General features: G+C 41.1%; 1 protein-coding gene across 1 annotated transcript in view; it reads right to left on the bottom strand.

The window, feature by feature from the left end:
• Positions 1 to 6,317: 6,317 nt before the first annotated feature.
• The window catches only part of LOC134534366 (lysophosphatidylcholine acyltransferase), a 45,214-nt gene continuing 30,833 nt past the window's right edge, over positions 6,318 to 20,698 (bottom strand). The window contains exons 3-11 of the mRNA XM_063372803.1: positions 19,407 to 19,621; positions 17,015 to 17,127; positions 16,437 to 16,591; positions 16,201 to 16,338; positions 14,768 to 14,893; positions 12,787 to 12,925; positions 10,814 to 10,912; positions 10,072 to 10,213; positions 6,318 to 8,548 (exon numbers count right to left, since the gene is read on the bottom strand). Coding sequence (XP_063228873.1) covers positions 8,478 to 8,548; positions 10,072 to 10,213; positions 10,814 to 10,912; positions 12,787 to 12,925; positions 14,768 to 14,893; positions 16,201 to 16,338; positions 16,437 to 16,591; positions 17,015 to 17,127; positions 19,407 to 19,621 — 1,198 coding nt within the window. The 3' untranslated portion in view covers positions 6,318 to 8,477. The remainder of the gene's footprint in view (positions 8,549 to 10,071; positions 10,214 to 10,813; positions 10,913 to 12,786; positions 12,926 to 14,767; positions 14,894 to 16,200; positions 16,339 to 16,436; positions 16,592 to 17,014; positions 17,128 to 19,406; positions 19,622 to 20,698) is intronic.

Consider the following 20,698-nt stretch of genomic DNA (forward strand, 5'->3'; position numbering starts at 1 on the left):
ATTACTCGATATGTGTAGACTCCACACCTGATGTAGCACATACTGATCAACTTACGTTTATTATGAGGTATGTAATAAATAGTGAAACAACTGAAAGGTTCTAGAAATTCATTGCCATTAATGGGCATTCAGCCGAAACAATCTTCAAAGAAGTAACTGGTTTGCTGAGAAACTGTGGTATTCTTTTTGAAAATTTTCGGGGACAATCTTACGACAATGCATCAAACATGAGTGGCAAATACACTGGTTCGCAAGCAAGAATCAGACAAGAAAACCCACTAGCAGAATTTATACCATGTTCTTCCCACTCTTTGAATCTTGTTGGTGTAGTAGCAGCAGAAAGCAACCAAAATGCGACAAAATATTTTGACTTCATTCAATCACTGTACAACGTTTTTTCAGCATCAACTAGCAGATTGAACATTTTGTGATCTGCTATGACTGATTCAAGTAAAAAGCTAAAACCACTCTCCAACACTAGATGGTCAGCTATGGCAGATGCTGTTTTAGCATTGAGCGAAGGATATGAAGTGATTGAGTCAGTACTGGATGCGATTAGAAATGACACCGAGCAGTATACTGACACGAAATTAAAAGCTGCGGGTTTGAAGAAATGCTTGGAAAGATTTGAGACAGTGTTTCTCACTTACTTTTGGAATGATATCTTGGGAAGAATCAACAAGGTCAACACAGACCTGCAAAAACCTACTCTTACTCTGTCAGTAGCTGTTAAAGTTCTCGAGTCTCTAAAATCATATGTTGAACAGAAAAGAGGCAGTTTTGACAGATACGAAAGTTCCGCTTTGGCATCAACTAAAAACACTAATAGTGAGAATTCTCAGGACAGAACAAATAGACGCAGCACTCGGCTTACGTTTTTCAACAACAGCAGCAACCCAGATACTAGTCTCAAAGGAAGAGATAAACTTAGAGTTGAGACCTACCTTCCAATCATAGACTCATTGGTATTGAATCTTAATATACGCACAGAAGCATACAGAAGAGTTATGAAGATATTCGGATTTCTGGAGGATTTAATTGATCTTCAAGAAGACAAACTGAAAATTTGTTACGACTATTTTGCTTCTGTATACAAACAAGATGTAAACAAGTTGGAGCTTGTTGAAGAATGCCTACATTTAAAAAGTTATCTTACAGAAAATAAAGACATTTTGCAGCTTGTACACCTTTATGATGGTTCCGATTGTGCAAACTCTGGTGAAGCAGAAGGGGAAAGAAATATTGTAATGTACGAAGAAAATTTGGAAAGAGGTGATGATGTTGGGTGTTGATCTACTCCTACAAAGAAGTTGAATTTACAAGCCATCTATCATCATCTGTATGAAAATGTATTGATGCCAGCATTTCCGAATGTGGAAATTTCTCTGAGAATGTTCTTATCAATGATGGTGTCAAATGCCCCGGGTGAACGATCTTTTTCAAAACTGAAGATTATTAAAAATATAAAAGGAAGTGCTATGCAACAAGAAACATTAAACAGTTTGAGTATTCTCAGTATCGAATGTGACATACTTAGAACGCTATACTTTAGTGATGTCATTAATTACTTTGCCTCAAAAAAATGTAGAAAGAAGCCTATTTAAATTATTGATAGGCATAGACATTATGTGCAAGAGGTTGAAAACTTTGAAGTAGACTTTGGTGCTAGTGCTTAAAGGGGAAGTTATACTTGATTTTGAAGTTCAATCTTTCATTAACACTTTTTTGCATTATTGAAATAAAAATTGGTATTGTTACAGCTTACAGTAGTAAAGACCATTAATTGATTTCAATATAACCTCAGAAATTAATCAGTCGCAGATTTAATAATTTAAAAACAATTATAGGTTAATTATTACTGCATGTTTTGATGTCATCTGATATAAACATTAATAATACTTAGTTATGTTAAGTATAAGTATAAATAAAATAAATAAATATATAGTGAAAGACTTACAGTGTATTTTTTTCAATGTAAAACATATATATTATTGAAAAACCTTTGGAATTGTATTTTTTTTGTATCACAGGAACTGAACTTAAGTTAATGTAATACAAATTATTATTTATTCGTGTAAAAATTAACAACAGTAGAAAATATTGCAATTCTTCCAACTTTATATTCAATATTTTGGTTTTAAAAATCACATATAATAGCACCATTTTGAACCTTGTAATACAAATTTTTTCCGGGAATGACCCCGAACCCCCTGTTTTTTTTTGCTTGGGTTGTGTTCACTCCTGCGAAAGGGGCCTCTTTTCGGGATAATGCCAGGGGCCTCGCAGAGGCTTGATACGGGTCTGTGTGTCGTGCTACTTTCGGTGTGATGGTTCTTTAATCCAAAATGAATTAAAAAGAACTAAACTGTAAACTGAGCAATAAAAACTCCAAGAATTGAAACCTTTATAAATGTAATCACAAAAAAAAAAATCAACCAAACCTTTCTATACATAAATACAACCAAATATTAGATTAAAATGGTTCATTGTATTAAATTATCATTAAAAATTTAATTCTTCCGATTCCACCGATATGTGTAAGTTAAACATCTACAGATTTTAAAGCTGAAGATCTCGTTACTTGTGATTCAAAAGAATAAAATTTGATAAACAAAAACAATCCGATATCAAACAACATGTAAAAGTATTTTTTTTCTCACAATTATGATTTTGTGTGTAAGGCCTAGTGATGAAAAGGGTTGCCTGACCGGAAATTTATTTTCATTAAAGCTTCCTTATTTAAGCATATACGTTAGGTATTGAATTTTGTAGCAAAGCAAAAAAGGATAATGTATTTTGTAGAACTTGCCTGTGGTTTCAAGCAAATTGGCGTGGGGAACCAGTTAGTTGTAGGAACTTAAGGCGCCCGTCGAAAAAAGATTAAAAAAAATATTAATATACACAAAATATTTATTAAAAATTCAATTGATTAAAGTATAAAGTAATTAAAATTTATTTCTGATATAAATGTGCTTAGTCCTAAATGTATGTCAAATTATTAAAAAACATTGAGGGAAAAAATTGTTTAATATAAGACAAAATATTTGTCTTGTAAAACATTGTGTGTTAATTGTCAATCAATCATCTTCGTTGTTATTTTCCAAGGCCAAGGCCAAGGCCAATTTTTATATTAATGGAATCCTAAGTTAGTTTCTAGAATGCCTTATCTTCCAACCTGACAACCGTTTTTTTTTTTTTTTTTTTTTTTTTTTTTGCAGTTTAAGGTCTAGCCAGTGTAATTTTCGTGCAACATGATCAGAGGAACATGAACAGGAAGTTTGTAATCATCCACACTTTACCACTCGATGCATCATTGGGGCTGCCTGGAGAGTCCAATGCAGGGAAAGTCGAAAAGAAATCCACCAGCCATCTTCTTAATGATAGTGTATGCTTTTTTCTTGTATTTTCGCACACCTGCGCATCTCTCAAGAGCCTGGAGCCTAGTATTCCGTATCCCTGCTCGAGTCCAACCAGTACCCGTTCCTCAGAGTCCTGTGTTTGGTGAGATGCTTGTATCTTTGGTTTCCTGTGCCAATATATAGTCGGGAAGCCTTCTTTTCACAGACGAGAGAGCCAAACGTCCGATCGTGCATCTTCGGGTTTTTTTTTGTTCATTGTAAAAGGTTAGGTTAGCTACATTATAAATACTTTAAAACATTGTGGACGGTTGTTTGGTTAGGATAGCTACATACAGATACTGTGAAATCATGTAAACGGTTTCCTAGCCCTGGATAGCTACATATTAAAAAGTTATTTGCTAAGCAACCATAAAATGATTTTACAGTATTTTTTATGTAGCTATACTTACCTAATATAAACAACCATCCACAATGTTTTAAAGTATTTATAATGTAGCTGACCTATCCTAATCGACCGCAAAATGTAATGCCACACCGGTTTATACAATGAGATAGAACGGGGGGAAAAAAAGTGAGCATGAACTTTGGGGAACTTCGGGTGAGACACTCTCGTCTGTGAAATGAAGGCTTCCCATGTATAGTCTGCTCGGTGCCTGTAGGTATTCCAAGTCCTTGCTTAGAGTTAGAGAATAAGTGATATCATGCTCTTTGCACACCTTGTCCAGAACATTAATGCTAACACCACCGCGAGTTAATGGTAGAGCTAGTTTGGTTCCTGGACCACATTATCTGTAGCTGGAGATGGCTAGCTTAAGTGCAGATTATTTATCGAGTATACAGGTCATGCGCCGATTGTTTTTCTTACCTCTTCAAGACATTATGTTCGACTGAGCTATAAGTATAGAAGTGTTTGCTTTTATACAATTTCGTCACTATCACGAGAGTCATCACCAGGATATTTGTCTGCCTGTGCGCATTATACAGGATGACGAGGCCAGTGCTCATTAATCGCGGCATGGTAAACTGTAAGATGCGTTATTGCAAGCCCATTCAACTGTGGAAAAACACGCATTTTACAGAATTTGCTTGAGGAACGACATGGTCTTCAGTTCGAGAACTTGTGCCTGTATTCCAAGCCGCTGCAACAGCCAAGGTACCAGCACTTGGCGACGATTTTACAATTGGTGCAAGGCCTGGAGTTTTGTCCGTTTAATGATAATTATACAAGGCTGGTCCTAGTGATGCAAGAGCCAATTCTGTAATAGTTTGCGACTAAGTCGTGTACGAGAAGCAAGACATAATGCAAGAGTAATTTTCCATGGGAGGACATGCAAAAAGTAGAATATTTACCCGTGTCAAATGTACAGAACGCAGAAACCTTTGCTGCGTGACAATGCAGACATCATCGTGTTGTTTCATATGGACTAACTTAACGCCTTGCCTACAATGACCACATAAACACTGACATGACGTTTCAAGAATTCAAAGACATATGCTTCTTGTACAGGAAAAACAAACACGGATTCCTAATTACAGACCTCTATATAAGGGCAGGTTTCGACAAATTTCGATCAGTTTATCATCAAACTTTAGGCAGTACTAGTATTTTGATATTTGGTGAAAGCATGTTACCTGTACCAGTCTTCCTTGTAAATTTTTGAGAGCTTTATTTATTAATTAAGTTGATAAAATTTGTTGTCGTGAAAGGTTTAAACATTAAATTTGTAAGTTGGTTTGAAATTTAATTTAAATAAGTTTAGATTTTAAGTTAGTTTATTAAATTGTATTGTTACTATTTACTGCGGGTTCGTAAAGGCTAGCCCAATTAAAGATTTTTATCACACACAGTTTTATTTATTGCCACTATTTACATTATTAGCTAATAATCTAAAAATGCCAATTAATAAATTGTACTTACAAAATGTTGCTTCCTCCAGTCACTCGTTTCTCACAATCCACACGCCTTGCTGGGCCGCACCTCTGGCGCAACTCTCGCCGCAGCACCCCTCGTGGGTCTCCGCCGACGCACTCCGCCGCCGCCGTCACACCCTTCGCCGAGATCCCACTCGACGCCTCGCTCGGAACTTCGCCGCGCCCGCGACACTATCGCCCGGAACTGAACTCTTTGCCCTGGAACCTTCGTCCAGGGACTTCGCCACTCTATCGCCCGGAAACTCCGCCGCGGGAAAACTCCCGACTTCACTGAACTCAACCCAGACTGCCCTCGGCCAGCGTCCCGGGCACATATATATAGGCCCAGTCACCTTCCAGAACTCACGAGAGCGGCCGGGGCCAGTCGCGTCATTCCGCGCCGACCCGACGGCAGAAATCTCTCGAAACACGTGTCGGCGACTCGCGTAACTCCGCACCTGTCCGGTGTCAGTTACGTGTCAAAGGCAGGGCGCCGTGCGGGAGTGGTGGGAAGGAGGGGGGAAAGCGACAATCCTTGTTATCTTCCAGGCGCGCGCGGCACATATATTGCGGCAGTCGCCAGCCAGCTCTGCACCTGTACGTGTCCCGGCCTTGCTCACGTTCGTAACAGTATTTTAATTTCGTTTTTAATCTAACATTTGGTAAAATGTTACTTTGCAAGCTAGCCAACATGTTAACTTTTGTTTTTTCTCTGCACGAGCACGAGGCGCGGTGAGCGCTGTGGTGACGTCAGGAAACAGCTGAGAAGCAAGACGTGTGGTCGACTGTGTTCCGCAGACTTGCAGAGTTGCTGTATGCCACATGGAGGAGTCGAATCTGCGGGCCACCTGGCTGCCTTCAGCCCTTCAGAACAAGGCATTTTCTACATGAACTTCATCATCAGATTTTGAAGTAAGGTCTCCATTTTGATAATCAACTTTTAAGCATCCTCATGGCGAAGACTATTTTTGGTGTTGTGTGTAAACTTTCTTAATACTATGAGGGATATTCTTAAAGTAAGGTCAGTTTGGTCATTAAAAAATAAACTCATTAGAAAAAAATTTTATTGACAGCTTCACTTTACTACATATCTACTTCACATTTTCACAACTTTTTGTAATTTTGCACCAGTTTCTTTAATCCTCTACATGAAAGTTCACCGCCTGGAAATTAAACCAGTTGACAATCATTGGAGAGACATACACGTAAAGGTTGCGTGGGAATATCTGACGGTAATCCCCGAATTCTGTGTGAAATGAATGTGTGAGAGAAGTACAGAGACACATGACTCAGAGGGCAAGTCCTCAAAGATGGGAAGGTACTAAATAGTTATTGCATGGATAAATTTTGTAGTCAATGGTATGGCAGTTTTTCGGGGAATTTCCCAGCTAAGTAGATTTTTGTGCAAGCTGAGTTTCGTCAGTCATTGTCTGGATGAGATACCGACAGGCCATGGGTTGGGCAGTGGCTCAGTGAGTTTAGAGAATATTTCGCGGCTGTAGTCCGGGCGCATAATCAACATGTTTTTATCATTTGGACTTGGCAATTAGAATTTTCGTCCATTTTTCAAAAACTTATATAATATTTGGTGCCCAATTTTTTTTTTTTTTTTGCAACTGTTTCATGTATGTCCATTTCAGACTAAATTTTGAGCTAGCTGGGGTGTGATAAATGTTTAAAACCTTGTAACATTTAATGTACATTAATAAATACTACATATTAATCAGGCTCAGGAAAATACTTTCAGGATACAGCACTTAAACCCAGACTGTTGGGAATTGAAATATGTACACACAAATCACAGAAAATAATTGGTATAGGATGGATCAAATGTAAGTACATAGTATATATAGCATTGCTTATAATCACAATTATGCTACATCAAATATTTTTCATAAAATTGTGTTACATTTCAATAAATTAAAGCAATTATGAAAAGAAAGCCCAATTTATTTGTATAAAAAAGTTAAGTTCAAGAATCCACCAATTAAAATCATGTCAGAAGAACACTATTTAATATGCACATTTTGGTAAACTATTGTAACATAGTTGAACTTTAAGTGGTATTAGGCCTCCGCATCTTGCAATTTCAAATATTTTGATACCATTTGCAATAAAGCTGCCGTGCTAAATTTTTTGAACTTATGTTTGGCTACTCGTTGAAGTCAACACTTGTGAACTGGTATTGTAATCAACCACGTGAAATAATAAGTTATTTCCTTGCTGCGCTTACATACTAGGGCCTGATAGTAACTATATGGTCGCAACATGGTACAGAAGGTCAGGGAGATATGATTTATGCCTTGACATATCAAAAATTGAGATAAAGAGTTCAAAATTAGAATTATAGTACAAAAATGTAAAATTCCAAGATGGCGGAGCCTAATACTCCTTAATACTGTGTTTATTATTACTTATGTAATCAAAGTTAAAATAAATATAATTATTTGATAAAAAAAACAGAAATTATTAATTAAAGATAAAGTAAATTATGGAGTATTTTGAAAACTGTTAAAGGAGCTATTTTATGATGACTAATGCTCTTAAACTGCATACTGTTACATATCTGAAGTAACTTCATGAACTGAAGAACACTTGGCTATGCACAAGTAAACTGCTCTCTGCAGGTTTTAGGCTTATACACAGCAACACACAGGTTACAATAACATACTCGGACATTAAGAGAGATTATCTATGGACACTCACAATAAAAAAACACAAAGAAGTGTTACAATTTGGTTTAAAGGAAGGAAAGACCAAATATTAATTAACAAAGTTTGGGAAACCACAGATGCAAAAAAAATTCATACAAATAATTACTATAGCAATAGTTCTGCAGGAGTGATTACAACTTTTGGATAACAAATTGTATATGCAGTTTACAATTACATGAAAAGTTTACATACTACTCACTATAACATATATGCAAAATTTTGTTTACTTTAAAAAAGACAGTCTTTCAGTTCAACCATGAGTATTTTTCTTCTGATGGTGAGCGATTGCAAACAATTTTCTGTACCAGGAATCAGTTATTGGAAGCAATTAGTATTTTAACTATAATACACTTCATTAAAATATTACACACGATACTTACACATAGTATGTACAATCTTTGTAAAAGAGAAAGTAAGTGATTCCTGCCTAACAGCCTGGAAGAGTGGACGGGACAGCAAGTGACGGCACGCCGGTGCCGCCAGCTCCCAGGTCTCAGCTGGCCTTCTTGTTGTCGCGGGGCGTGTTCGCCTCCTGCACACCTCCCGCGCACGCACGGAACTCCTCTGCAACACACGTGGCGACGCAGTGTCACGGTGCCCTTGAACTCCGCAGTCACCCGCGCACAACCACAGCCATTGCAACTGCCCAAGTATCACTGTCACTGTATCTACTCAAATATAAGATACCATCAATTCTCAGACACGCCCCTACTTTCTCTAGAAAGTATAGTTTACCTACACACATTTATGATGCACTTCAATTTAGGTAATATTTATTCGTAACAGGTGACGATAATTTTGGTGCACTAATTCTAATGGTTTAATAAATCCACAGTGCTGCCATGTATATATGTCTGCAGACTGTACTGCTTTACTGCTTTAACCTTGCATTTATTTAGTTATTTTAAACTTAAGTAAAGAGAGATTGTTATTTGACATGTGTTGTGTGTTTCTGATATTTACAATAATCTTGCTTACACTATGTTGCACCTGTGATAATGAGCAGTCTACCTAAATGTGACAGTTTCTTGTGCCACATGACTAATTACCATCTTGCTAAGCCACCTGCTCTTAATGTTGTTACAATTGTTGATTAGCTTGCCTGGACATCTAAGAAGCACACATGATTTTCAAATGTCAAACACTCAATACATTGATGTTTCTTGGGATTGAATAAATTAGGCGAGTGTAAGATGCAGTAGATTGTAAAACGTACCCCAATTCCTGATCTATAAAATTCACAAAAAAAATTAATCTTGAGAGTGTAGTGAATTCCGTAGATACAAATGAGGCCAACTTTTACGAAAGAGTTTGCAAGTTGAAGTCAGAAAAAACAATATTAAAGTGATTTATTTTCTACTCTCTAAGGCGTGTGGAGTGGCATAATCCTGCCAACAAGGTAACACGGGTTCGATTCCTGATGGGGTTTCACCTGTACTTGCAAGCGGTACTACACTGTGCGCCTGTGGGGTTTCCTCAGTCACAGCTCCATCACTGTGTCACTGCTCATAGGGCTCGATGATGTCATTGTGACATTAAAATAGAAATGGACAAGTCTGCAGATTTTTGAGTCGATTTGAGTTCAGTAATAATACCATTGAATCGAGCAGAGCAGAGTACACTTCATAATTTTTTAGTCAAGTAGAGTCCTTAAAAATCGAGTAAATGCAGAAAATTCAGAGAATAATTTTATGTTCCTTGTGTTTTATAAATGTACTATTAGCATAGTTTAAATATGTCAACAAGTTAGTTATTTGTAACAAGTGAATAAGAAAAATATAACTATAAATTATGCCTATTTATGATTAATTGTAAAATTAAGTCATTTATTCCCTCTGGATTCAGTTTTAAATGATTTTAACCCTACAATATTCTACATGGTAATTCTGAATGAGAGCATCTTTTCAAATTTTATTAGAGATTTTCAATTTACAATTAAATATTTTTTTTAAAATATTATTAATTAACCTGAGGGCATTTAAATATAAACGTTTGAACCATTTACTAAGATTGTAAAGAAAAACACTTAGGGTTCCGCTGCATGCTAGTTGGCTCTCCTGACCCGAGGTTCGCGCCAGAACAGTTACCGAGAGACACGTGGTTCTTGTCCGCAGGCACGGCCCTCTTCAGCGCCGCCCGCAGGTCCTCGGGCGACACAGCCAGCGCGCACGAGAGAGCCTTCACGGCGTCGGGCACGCTCAGCCTGCCGCTGCCGCTGCAGTCGTAGATCTGAGGACACACTGCAACCGTCACGCTCCCGGCCTGTGCCACGTGCACACTGCAGCTGTGTCTGCTCACAGTACACACTTGTGGAACATCCTGCGTGCAGACCGCACTGCAACGTCAGCAGTTATAACCAGGCATTACAGGAACAATCATAAAACAACACTTGTGATTGACAATGGACCTTCAGCTATCTGACGCAACTCTGGCTACGAGCATGCAGTTATTAATATTTATTGTGTGACAAACAAGCATGTCACACTAAAGGGCTGACGCTTGCTAGTGGTGAGCGGTATCTGTGAGTCTATTTGAGGAAGGATATGGCGAGTTAAAGCTAACATGCCAAAACTACCAACCTGCACGGTTCGGCACCTGTGATCTTAGAGCTCTTGTTTTTAAAGTTTCCTTGGAAAAAGTACATATGGATATCCAGCTATAGGAAACATATTATGACATGCCAAAGAGGAGTTAGCAATATTTGCTATTGAAAGGATCGTTATTAATTTTGAAAGCCAACAAATACCGGCTGGTAAGTACGCTAGAAGCTTCTCCAGATTGAGTAACCCCAGGTACAGCAGTTCCATGGAGACATCTGCAGTGCCTCACCTTGAAGGCCAGGTCCAGCACTTCCTGAGAGTTGTTGGCCACCGAGACGGAGAGCACGCTCAGCAAGTACTCGCGGAAGTCCACGCTGCCAGAGGACGTCTGCAACACACGAGCCAGCAACAAGGAGCCGTGATCAACCCCCTTGTGTACAGTCACTCACACCTTCAAGTAGTACGCACATGGACCATTACTAGATATTGCTGTCGGTGATGAGTCACATACTTTAAGAAACTTAACCTAAATCATTTTATGAAATAGCACGTCTCCTTCTGATCTGTTTTGAAATTGTATGTGTTGACACCATTCAGGGGCAGCGCCCCTTGTGCAGCCTGATGAGCCCGTTCCTCCTCTGTGCACCAACTGTGTGTCCGAGTACACTCCCTCCTCTGTGCACTAACTGTGTCCATGTTAACTCCGTCCTCTGTGCACCGACTATGTGTCCGTGTACACTTCCCTAACTTAAGGAGCATCGGAGGTAACTTGTGGTGTGAAAGCAGCGCGCTCTGTCGGGGAACAGGCGAAACAGACTCGGGGTTAGTTCACAAAAGTCCCGCAAAATGGACTAGTCTGGAACTTATGGGCCCAGCTGGTTTGTGCTCTTTCGGGCTAAAATGGAAATAGAGAGAGTTGTTTTGGCGGCCGGTTGAAGTGTCTCTCCTCGCCGAACCAAAGTAGTTGGAATCTTCGCCTCGAGATGGCAAAGGCAGGCCTTTCGCCGGCCAGCGAGGTGTCATTGTTTCCGGCTCGCCGAGAGGCGAGCTTAAAGGCCCGGTCAGTGCTCTCAGTGAAGTTCCTGGAAAATATGGAAGGGGAAATCTGCTAGCACGTGATAAATGTATTTGGCCGGGCGCCGATACGTGCCCGACAGCCCTGAAACATTAGAATGAGGCATGACTGGAGCTGCTAACCTAAGCTGAGCTCTGGGAAGAAGGCTACCCTGAGAAGACACTGATAAAAGCTTCACGAAGCCGGACATTGTTACTTGTCGTGTACGTGGCCAGAGGCGGGAAGAAGAATGTCTTTGGCGAAATCACACCAGAATCTCGGTTGCAAAGCTGAGAAAAGTAGCGGGGAACTAGTAGAAAAGATTTGATCAGAAACAATAATGAGCTAACAAAGTTTATATTAGGGGTTTTAGATGAAAAATTTATTTGTGCCAATTATTTCTAATTTTCGGCCCAGCAGTTTACGATTGATCTAAGCCATTCGTTAAATAGGATTTTTTTATTTTACCTATTCAATTTTCCATGTAATCTTAAATGTTTGCGCTGTGTGTGTAATCGAACCCACGTGCTGTTAACTTCGTTTTCAAGGTCACTTCCCCAACTTGTGTAAAGCCTTTGGTACATTTTTTTGTTGCTATATCTGACTTTGTATTAAAATAAATATTGTAATTTTTAATATTTCCGTGTTAGTGTTTTTTCTGTATCAATCAGTTTTTGTAATATTAACTGGTTAATGACTTTTTTCATGTTTAACATTAATGAAGTATATTTTTTGATAAAAATTTAAACCTGCATCTCAATTATTTTTTTGTTTGGCATGTATATAATAATTAAATTTTCTTTTTCACAAGCTGTCCCCTTTCTGTCACTTAAATCATAACAGAATGATTTCGCTTGTAAACTGCGCAAGTTTCTGCATGCACATGTAACCCACTAGTTGCCGCTCACAGCCAGTACACTGAAACATCTTCACTAATTTCGCCTGTGCCAGACAAGCAGCCAAGGCACTCCGAGGACCTCAACTGGACCACACACTGATCCACTAAATTCTGATGCATAACTGGTTTTTCGTAAATGCTTTCACACATACTCTGAAACTAATCTAGGTGGTACAGTATTTAAATAATTATTTAATCCCGGCCAAGCATATTTTAAAAACCACACGTAGGTGGCGCAGACTTCACCAAAACTGATTTTTACAGTTCCTTCGTGCTTGTAGGGCTGCTTGCACGCAGGGCTGGCACGGACCTTGTCGTACAGCCTGAAGAGCTGCTGCAGGTCGTCGCAGGCGGGCACGCCCAGGAGCCGTGCGAACTGCTCCAGGTCCACACGGCCCTCGCAGCCCTGCCGCGCCAGGCACTGCTCCTCCGCACGCCTCTGCGCCAGCCTGCGCCAGACCACCGCACCTCTCGCACCTCTCGCACCTCTCGCACCTCTCGCACCACCCGGACACGTGGCCGCTGGCAGTCTTTTCTTTTTTATATACGACTTGTTCCATGGAAAACCAACATTGTTAAAGCTGGGTGTATACATCGAGAACAACTGTAGGTAATATCAACAAAATTGTATTCGAGAGTTAAGGGCCTGCCACATTCCTGCAGTCACGTGTGTCTGAACCGCCTGACCAGCTGTTTTGATACATTCCCTGTGGCAGCATGCCACATTCACTTGACTGACGCATCTGGTTATCATGATACTGCATACATGGTGGCACACTAGATTAAAATAAATATTTAATTTATCTTTTATTGAGAGTTTTATACTGGTTAGAGAAAAACAAAATGTCCACCATTTTGGCCTCGGCCGACACTGCAACGCAGTCGGGACTAATCTTCTTCCCGAGTGTGCATTGCAGCCCTACACCATCTATGGAAATGTAATGTCCCCAGCCACCCATATATATTCACGAACATTGTGAGAGATTGAGTTGTGACATCGCCTACGGTTTCCTAGGATAATGACTGCAATCACCATGTGTTATAATTAGGTATTGTATATGTGTTAAAAGGTATAATGCTCAAATATTATATGTACATGTGACATGTAAATGCAGGTCATAGATCAGACGAGCCAATAACTTCAGAGATCTCCCCCCTAGCACAATCTGGGGGTAATAAAAATCGAATAAAGATACGAGGTTTATATAACTGCTATTCCTCTCGCTTTCCATTCCTGTCCTTTGTGGTAGCAACCCTTCGGGGAGTGCTCCCGGAACCCTCCCCTGGTAGCAACCCCTCGGGGACAGCAACCGAATGTCTATGGATAGCTACCATTCAGAGACTGCGACCACACTCCCCTCATAAGCCTCGCCGGTGTCTCCCCTCCAACCTAAACCTCTCCACTTAGGTGCCCAACGTGGGATCTTCTTAGTCTGGATAGACTGTGGACACCACCTCGCCACTGCATGAGCACCCATCCACTTCCAGGAGTGTAGACAACACCTGTTGATGCCCAAACTAACCTACCTGATGGCTTCAGAAACCTGCGCAGCATCACGCCCGTTTCACTGGAGCTGTCCCGACACTGCAGATAAGCTCTGGAAACCCAGACCTTCATCCACATATGCCATCCCTGCCGAGAGCAGCTGCTCGACTGGAAACCATCGCAGGTAGTACCTCGACACGGCTTCGCCCAGAACTGGCCAGAACTGCCCAGAACTGGCCACGGACCACCCTAGACCGTCGAGAGTACCATCTCGCCCACCTCGGCTGGGAAGGCACACTTCTAAACCTAGCAGAACTACCATTCAAGTACGGAGAATGCAGGAACCCAAGATTGCTCCCAGACCCTTCAGAGGACAAGACCATGAGGAACCATTCCAACAGATCCGACTACAAAAAAAAACATGCGCTGCAGTCACATGGATCGACCACATCCGGGGACTATTACTGGGAGAAGCCACTCGGTGGTGGAAGAACCACGAGGGGCCATACGACACCTGGGAGGATTTCACCTCCGGTTTCGTGAACCATTTCGGCAGTCAGCCAAGGTTTGCAGAACTTGCCGCACAGTTTGGCAACAAACAGAAGGAAGTTCAAGAAGCGGAAAGAGACTCTTGGAGCAACTTCGCGTCGACAGGGATGCCAAACAGTTCCTTCCTAGTTTATTGGCGCGCATGCAGCGACAACTCCGACAGTCAGGCGCGACTGTGGCAGGCCCTGTGGCTCGCGGACAGAGTGGAGCAGAGTGGAGCAGAGTGGAGCAGAGTGGAGCACACTCAGGAGCATACCCCAGCTTGTGGCGCAGCTTGTGCGCCTCCATGAGGCCGGGCGCGCACGGCAGGTTCATCTGGCGCACCTTGGTCATGAGGCGGCAGTCGTCGTAGGCGTAGTCCGACACCGGCACGCCCAGAGCCCTGCGCACCACGAGCAGTCGCCTCGCATCACACTCTACCTTCGTCATTGCACTTGGTACAATTATTACATGCTGTAGCATGAACTTTTTAAAGTTGCACATCATGTATGACAAAAATTGTAATGACACCAATTAATGTTTTAGATGTAATTGTTACAATAATAATAGTGGGTAAAATTGTAGCGTATTCTCCTAATATAGTAATTAAATCTATTTTTAACCTACTAATTCTTGGATTTGGAACACAAAGTTTACAAAATCTCATAAAGGGTGCCCTGAAATAACCATAAATCAAAACTGAATTTAATGATTGTTTCCTTGATTACCTATATTACAATAACAATGTACCTAACATCAATGGTTAAGAATATTTCACCAATAGAAATTATTAGCAAACATTTTTTTTGGTTCAATAGAAGCTAGTTTGACTTTCACCAGTATGTATAAGTTTTGAAGTGAATTCGATGAACGTCTTGTGTTTTGTATGGGGGTTCATGACAGAATATTGGCGACACGAAAATAGGATCCTTTGAAACACCCACTACGGGCAAACTATAAATTCGAAGGTAATAATTACTACACCATCGTAAAGTCAGCTCTGGCTCAAACGCCCCCCCCCCCCTCCTCCACATTCCCCCCAATCGCGTAACCGCGCGACAGCGAGCGCTAAGATGCGAGGTAGGTGCAGATAACATTCAGTCGCAAGCGAGCTAGCAACGAAGTACTTGGTCATTTGCTCCGCACAAAATTTATTCTTTTACAGAGTAAACAACATTTATTAAAAAAAACCTTAATATTTTGTGCACAGTATTTTTTTTACTTTATCAACACGAAATAATGCACAAACCAAAAGTGAAGAAATCAATGAAGCAACGAGTGACACCCATTTCTAACTGGCCACCTAGACTTTCCAATGCAGATATTTCAGCATCGATTAATAAAGAAAGAAGCCCAGAAAAAAGAAACAAAATCGGCCTAGGTAGCCCAAAATGGCGAGCGCACACGACGAAATTTCGACGTCTCGAGCGATGCAGCTGTGTACATCGGCCCAGCCCAACGATAATGCATTGAATATTGAATAAATAGACATAGACAACCCCAAACTCGCATCCTACTTTGGGACTTGAATTAAATTCACTAAACAAACATGGCGGTAGTCGCCCCGACTTACACCAACCCCAGTTTTTCAACAGCTAAGGTGGTTATTTACTTGAAGTAGCTATGACTTCAGTTAAGCAACACTGTTCTTGCACAAAGTCATCTGTTGTTCCACACACAAGCGAGAGCTGGAGGGCGGAGACTACGTACTTGGCCATGACCTGCCTCACATTGCTGGCGAACAGCTTGGGGTCCCTCTGCTCCTCGGGGTTGGGGCGGTACACCGGCAGGAACTCTATCTCACAGTTGCTGTGCAGTCGAGTGAGCGTGAGCCACAACAGCTTCAGCCTGCAACCACACGTCACTCTCGGCTGTCATCGTGCCACTCGTGTCTGCAAGGTACCACACACTGGTAGGGAGGGAGTAGAGACTAGAGAGTAACTCACGCTCCAGGGCCCTCCCAGGTCCAAGTGACCGTGTCCAGCTTGTTGGGGTAGCGGATACACACTGGCTGCACCGGCACACCAGGACAGAAGGCGCCCTGCTTGAAGGTAATGAGGCACGACCTGTTGGTGCACGTACCTTCGGGGAAGATGAGTATCTGTAATAAAGCCACACAAACTGGCAGCAAGCATACACACACTTAACTGTAGGTAAGTAACATAGTTATAACAATCCTAACATAGCAAAACTTGTGGTAAGAATTTCCCTTGCCTTAAACATTTGAACTGAACGACTTACTAATTTAATCATTTCTTTCATTAAGTTTTGACTTCCTGAACCTCATAGAGTGAATGGTTTTAGCAACTCGACTAGGATACAGGCTCTGACCAAGGATGTCACGCCCTCGTTGTCCAGCACGCACGCTAGTCCCTGCGAGGCGGCCATATGGGTCACACGAGCGAAGACTCGCACAGTCTGCAGTGGTAGGCGGGCGACCGAGTGCACTTCATCAATCCCTTCTGGAGGGAGAGCTACAGCATTCTGACAGTTCGACTGAATCACTACCTACTGGAGGACTCACCTGCGGCCAGTCCTGCTCCGAATTGACCCGCTCTATGATCTCCCTGATGCTGTTCTGTCGGGAGTTGGGGTCGTCCCGCCACACGTACACGGGCTGCGTGTAGTTTATTAGCTCTGGTCAGAACGAGTTAGCCATCATTGTAACACTGCACACAACACTTATCCTTCAAGTACAGACAGTTTTGTCAGAACTACACAACTACTAGCTTTTTTGATTCTCTATTTAAAATGTTAAGGTTTAAATTTATTATTAATTTTAAATATAATTGTACAGATGCATGCGTGCACTCAGGCATGCATGGTAAAATTTGTTTAAAAAATTAAATAAAAATTCAGAAATAAAATAAGTACATAAACATATTAATACATCTAACATGCTACAACAACACACAGTGTATTACGAAATGCAAGAAGTCTGACCACAATCGTCACGTGTACACATGCACAATTAAATAGGCAATCAGTCAGTAACTTTATTTTATAAATATTGTCTGAAAACATTAATTCTCGCTGTGTTGAAAGCGAATTGCTGATGCCTATTCATTTTGTTTGAAAGTCTTGTAGGTAATTTTACATTATGAACAACACATTCAAACTGCTTCCTCTAATAATTTAAATAAGTAATCTATTTCGTAAATGTGTTTAAAATATTCCAAATATGCTTATTTTAAACAAACTATAGAGCTGACAGTTTTAACAGAGGTAACTTGTCAGGGGGAGGAAGTTTAACTGGCAGAGTAATATTTACTACAGATATTTACTTTAATATTGTAGTTTAACACACAAATGACACAGATGACCTGAATTATTTGTTTTGGAAGATACATATATGTCAGCTATTTAAAAATGGTAATCTAACTTGCGATGGTACGGTGGTACCACGGAGGGAATCCCCACCCGACCTTGGAAAGGCGCCACCCCTCCCGCCCCCATGAGTCTGAACCATCTTCAAATCATCACACCCACCCAGTGGGGTCATTCGCCCGGGAATATCTTTACATGTCACTGCGCTGTCAGTCTTGGAGCTACTGTTCACGCCCGTAGCTCTGCAGGGTTTCATTTCCCAACACTTTGTTCCTTAACAGAAACAGATTGCTATGCCCAGACATGCCACATGGGGCGAGACCCCCTGGACCACGCTCCGAGATCTTGCTGAGGACGCGCTACAGCTGGGGAATGTCACATTAACCTCGCACCAGCTTATGTGTTTCTGAAACTACTGAATCACCTTAATATATGGTAAAAAAAGAGGTAAGTTTTATTTTGTTAACTTTCTACCCCCACACACACCCACAAACTGTAACCACTAGAATGCTCAATATTTTAAAATTCAAAGCTTTCATCAATAAGCAGCTCCAGAATTGATGATCTTGCTGGATCCCAATAAACATGAAGACCAGTCCAGAGATAAGCTGTTAAATCCTACACATAAACAGTTACACCAGCAAACATCACGGGGTTTGAAGTTTGTGGCTTGTTTCCCCTAACACACCTACATTATCCGAGAAGATGAATTTGTTATGTGTTCATACAGATACCACTTAAGTTTATAAATGGTAGAAACTTGTTTTTTCTTAAGCTTAAACTACGAACTGTTGCTGACATTAAACTGCCAAGAACATCAACTTCTCATCTAAGTGAGCAATATTTGCCTACACACACACGATCCCTGATCGACACCCAGCATCTTTTTTTAGTAGAAACAAATTAAATGAATAACAAACATTAAAGAAAGTAGTGCTACTGGCTGTCACTCCAAAAGACTCATGATGTGTAAAGAATTGTATACCATGTGTGGTGCAGGTTGTCGAAAGATCGTGGTGCTGCATGATATTGTAAGGCTTAATTAAATTTATTAGCACCAACAACGTAGGCAAGTGATAAACGCAAACATAGTGTACGGTTTATTAAATAAAATATCACAAAATAAATGGGAAATCGGGTTGGCAAATAAAAAAAAATTAAGCCAATATTTTTATGATTAATATTTTTTGAAAATAAACAAACTCACTGCAAGAGAAAAGCAAACGCGAAGAGAGCGCACAAAGACGAATGGGAAAAGGAGGGAAGGATGACAGTATAGTAAACACTGTCAAAAGCAAACTGTTGAACTACTGCAGCTACTGTGAGAGGTGCAACATGTTCTAATATTTTTTTATGTCAGGTGTGCTCACTGTGTCAGGAACCACAGAGAAGTTATCACGAAATAGAATGAGGATTGTGTTCTCAGCTTGTCTACATCTCAACTCAAACATTGCTGACACATTGAGGAACGAATTTCTTCCGCCTATTAAAGTTTAAGATATTTAATAGAGAGTAAGGCATGGGCTGGAGTGAAGGAGTCTGGCTCGCTGGTGCCAAGGCACGTGATGAGGTCGCAGGGGGATACCTACTGCCTATGAAGGGGTTGCAGCCACTCTCCCGCCGCGCTATGATGGACGGGAAGCCAGTGACGTAGGTGATGCTGGCGTCGAGGAAGGTGGAGTGGGGCGCCACCACGAGGATGGGCGCCTCTCTGCGGGATGCCTGGTGGCCCCTCACCGTGATGGACATGCCGCCCGCCTGGTAGGTGCCTTTCCCGAGCGCGCAGATGAGGGGCGTCAGTCGCCTGCGTCACAACACTGGTCACTGCTGCCCTGTGGTCACTACCATTGGAGTGCTGGCGCCCATGGCACACACTCGCAGGACTGCTGCTGCGGTAATTACGGCCAAAGTTGGCCGTATTTAACCACTGTGACTTACTAGAATCTATATTAATAATGAACCACAAGTAACGAAAGTTGCTTAAAAATGGTTGAGCTGTGTCGTGATATGGAACAAAGATCTTAATGTTAATCCGTCTGTGAATGGAGGAAATTTATGTACAGATAGTAAGTAATTAACTTTTTTAATTTTGTAATAATTGAAATCAATGTATGGTTTTGGTACCAGGCTTGTTGGAATCTTCGCGTTTGTGTTTTATTCATATCCCCGTTGTAACCAGTCCAACTGTTTACAGTTATATTATTATTATTTTTATTATTATTGTAACATTAATTGTATATTTCATGAGCCAATATTATGTATTTAATTATTTTATTGTAAAGAGGACAACCAAAGTATAACAGATATTACACCTCTGATTGCCAGAGACAACACACTTTTAACTGCAGGGTCATCTAAGCATTATTCTTTGGAAACTTTATTCATTTGGTCTTAGTTCAATACTCTTACACGCTAACATCCAAGTTTTATTTCACTATGCAGTTTATTCGGTTTGCTGATAGCTATAGCTCCTTGGTTGCTAGGGACTGAAAGTAAATAGTTATAAGAAGGAAAGGAGACGCCATCGCCATCTTGCAGCGAGAAGACGTTTCTCGGGCTGGGGCGAACCAAAGCCTTGTTTGCCGCCCGAGGAATTGAAGATTCGCGTCGTCCGCGGTCGTGTACTATCTAGAATTCTCCATTCTACGAGTTGGGAGAATAGTATCTAGACTGAATAAGTCTTAGATAGGGAGTATCGGCGACATCGAGTGCCAACTTCCGCGTCGGTCCCGTTTCGTCCCGTAGTGGTTCCGGACGACCGATGTCAGCGCCAGCTGCGATCGGCCACGACGATTGGTGAGACCGATCCAAATTAAACCAGACTTTCTAGGACGAGAGGGAAGTCGTTTCTTCAGCCAGGCGCCCGACTACCTCAGATCTT

The sequence above is a fragment of the Bacillus rossius genome, chromosome 7 (genome assembly GCF_032445375.1).
Source record: "Bacillus rossius redtenbacheri isolate Brsri chromosome 7, Brsri_v3, whole genome shotgun sequence".
NCBI lineage: Eukaryota > Metazoa > Arthropoda > Insecta > Phasmatodea > Bacillidae > Bacillus > Bacillus rossius.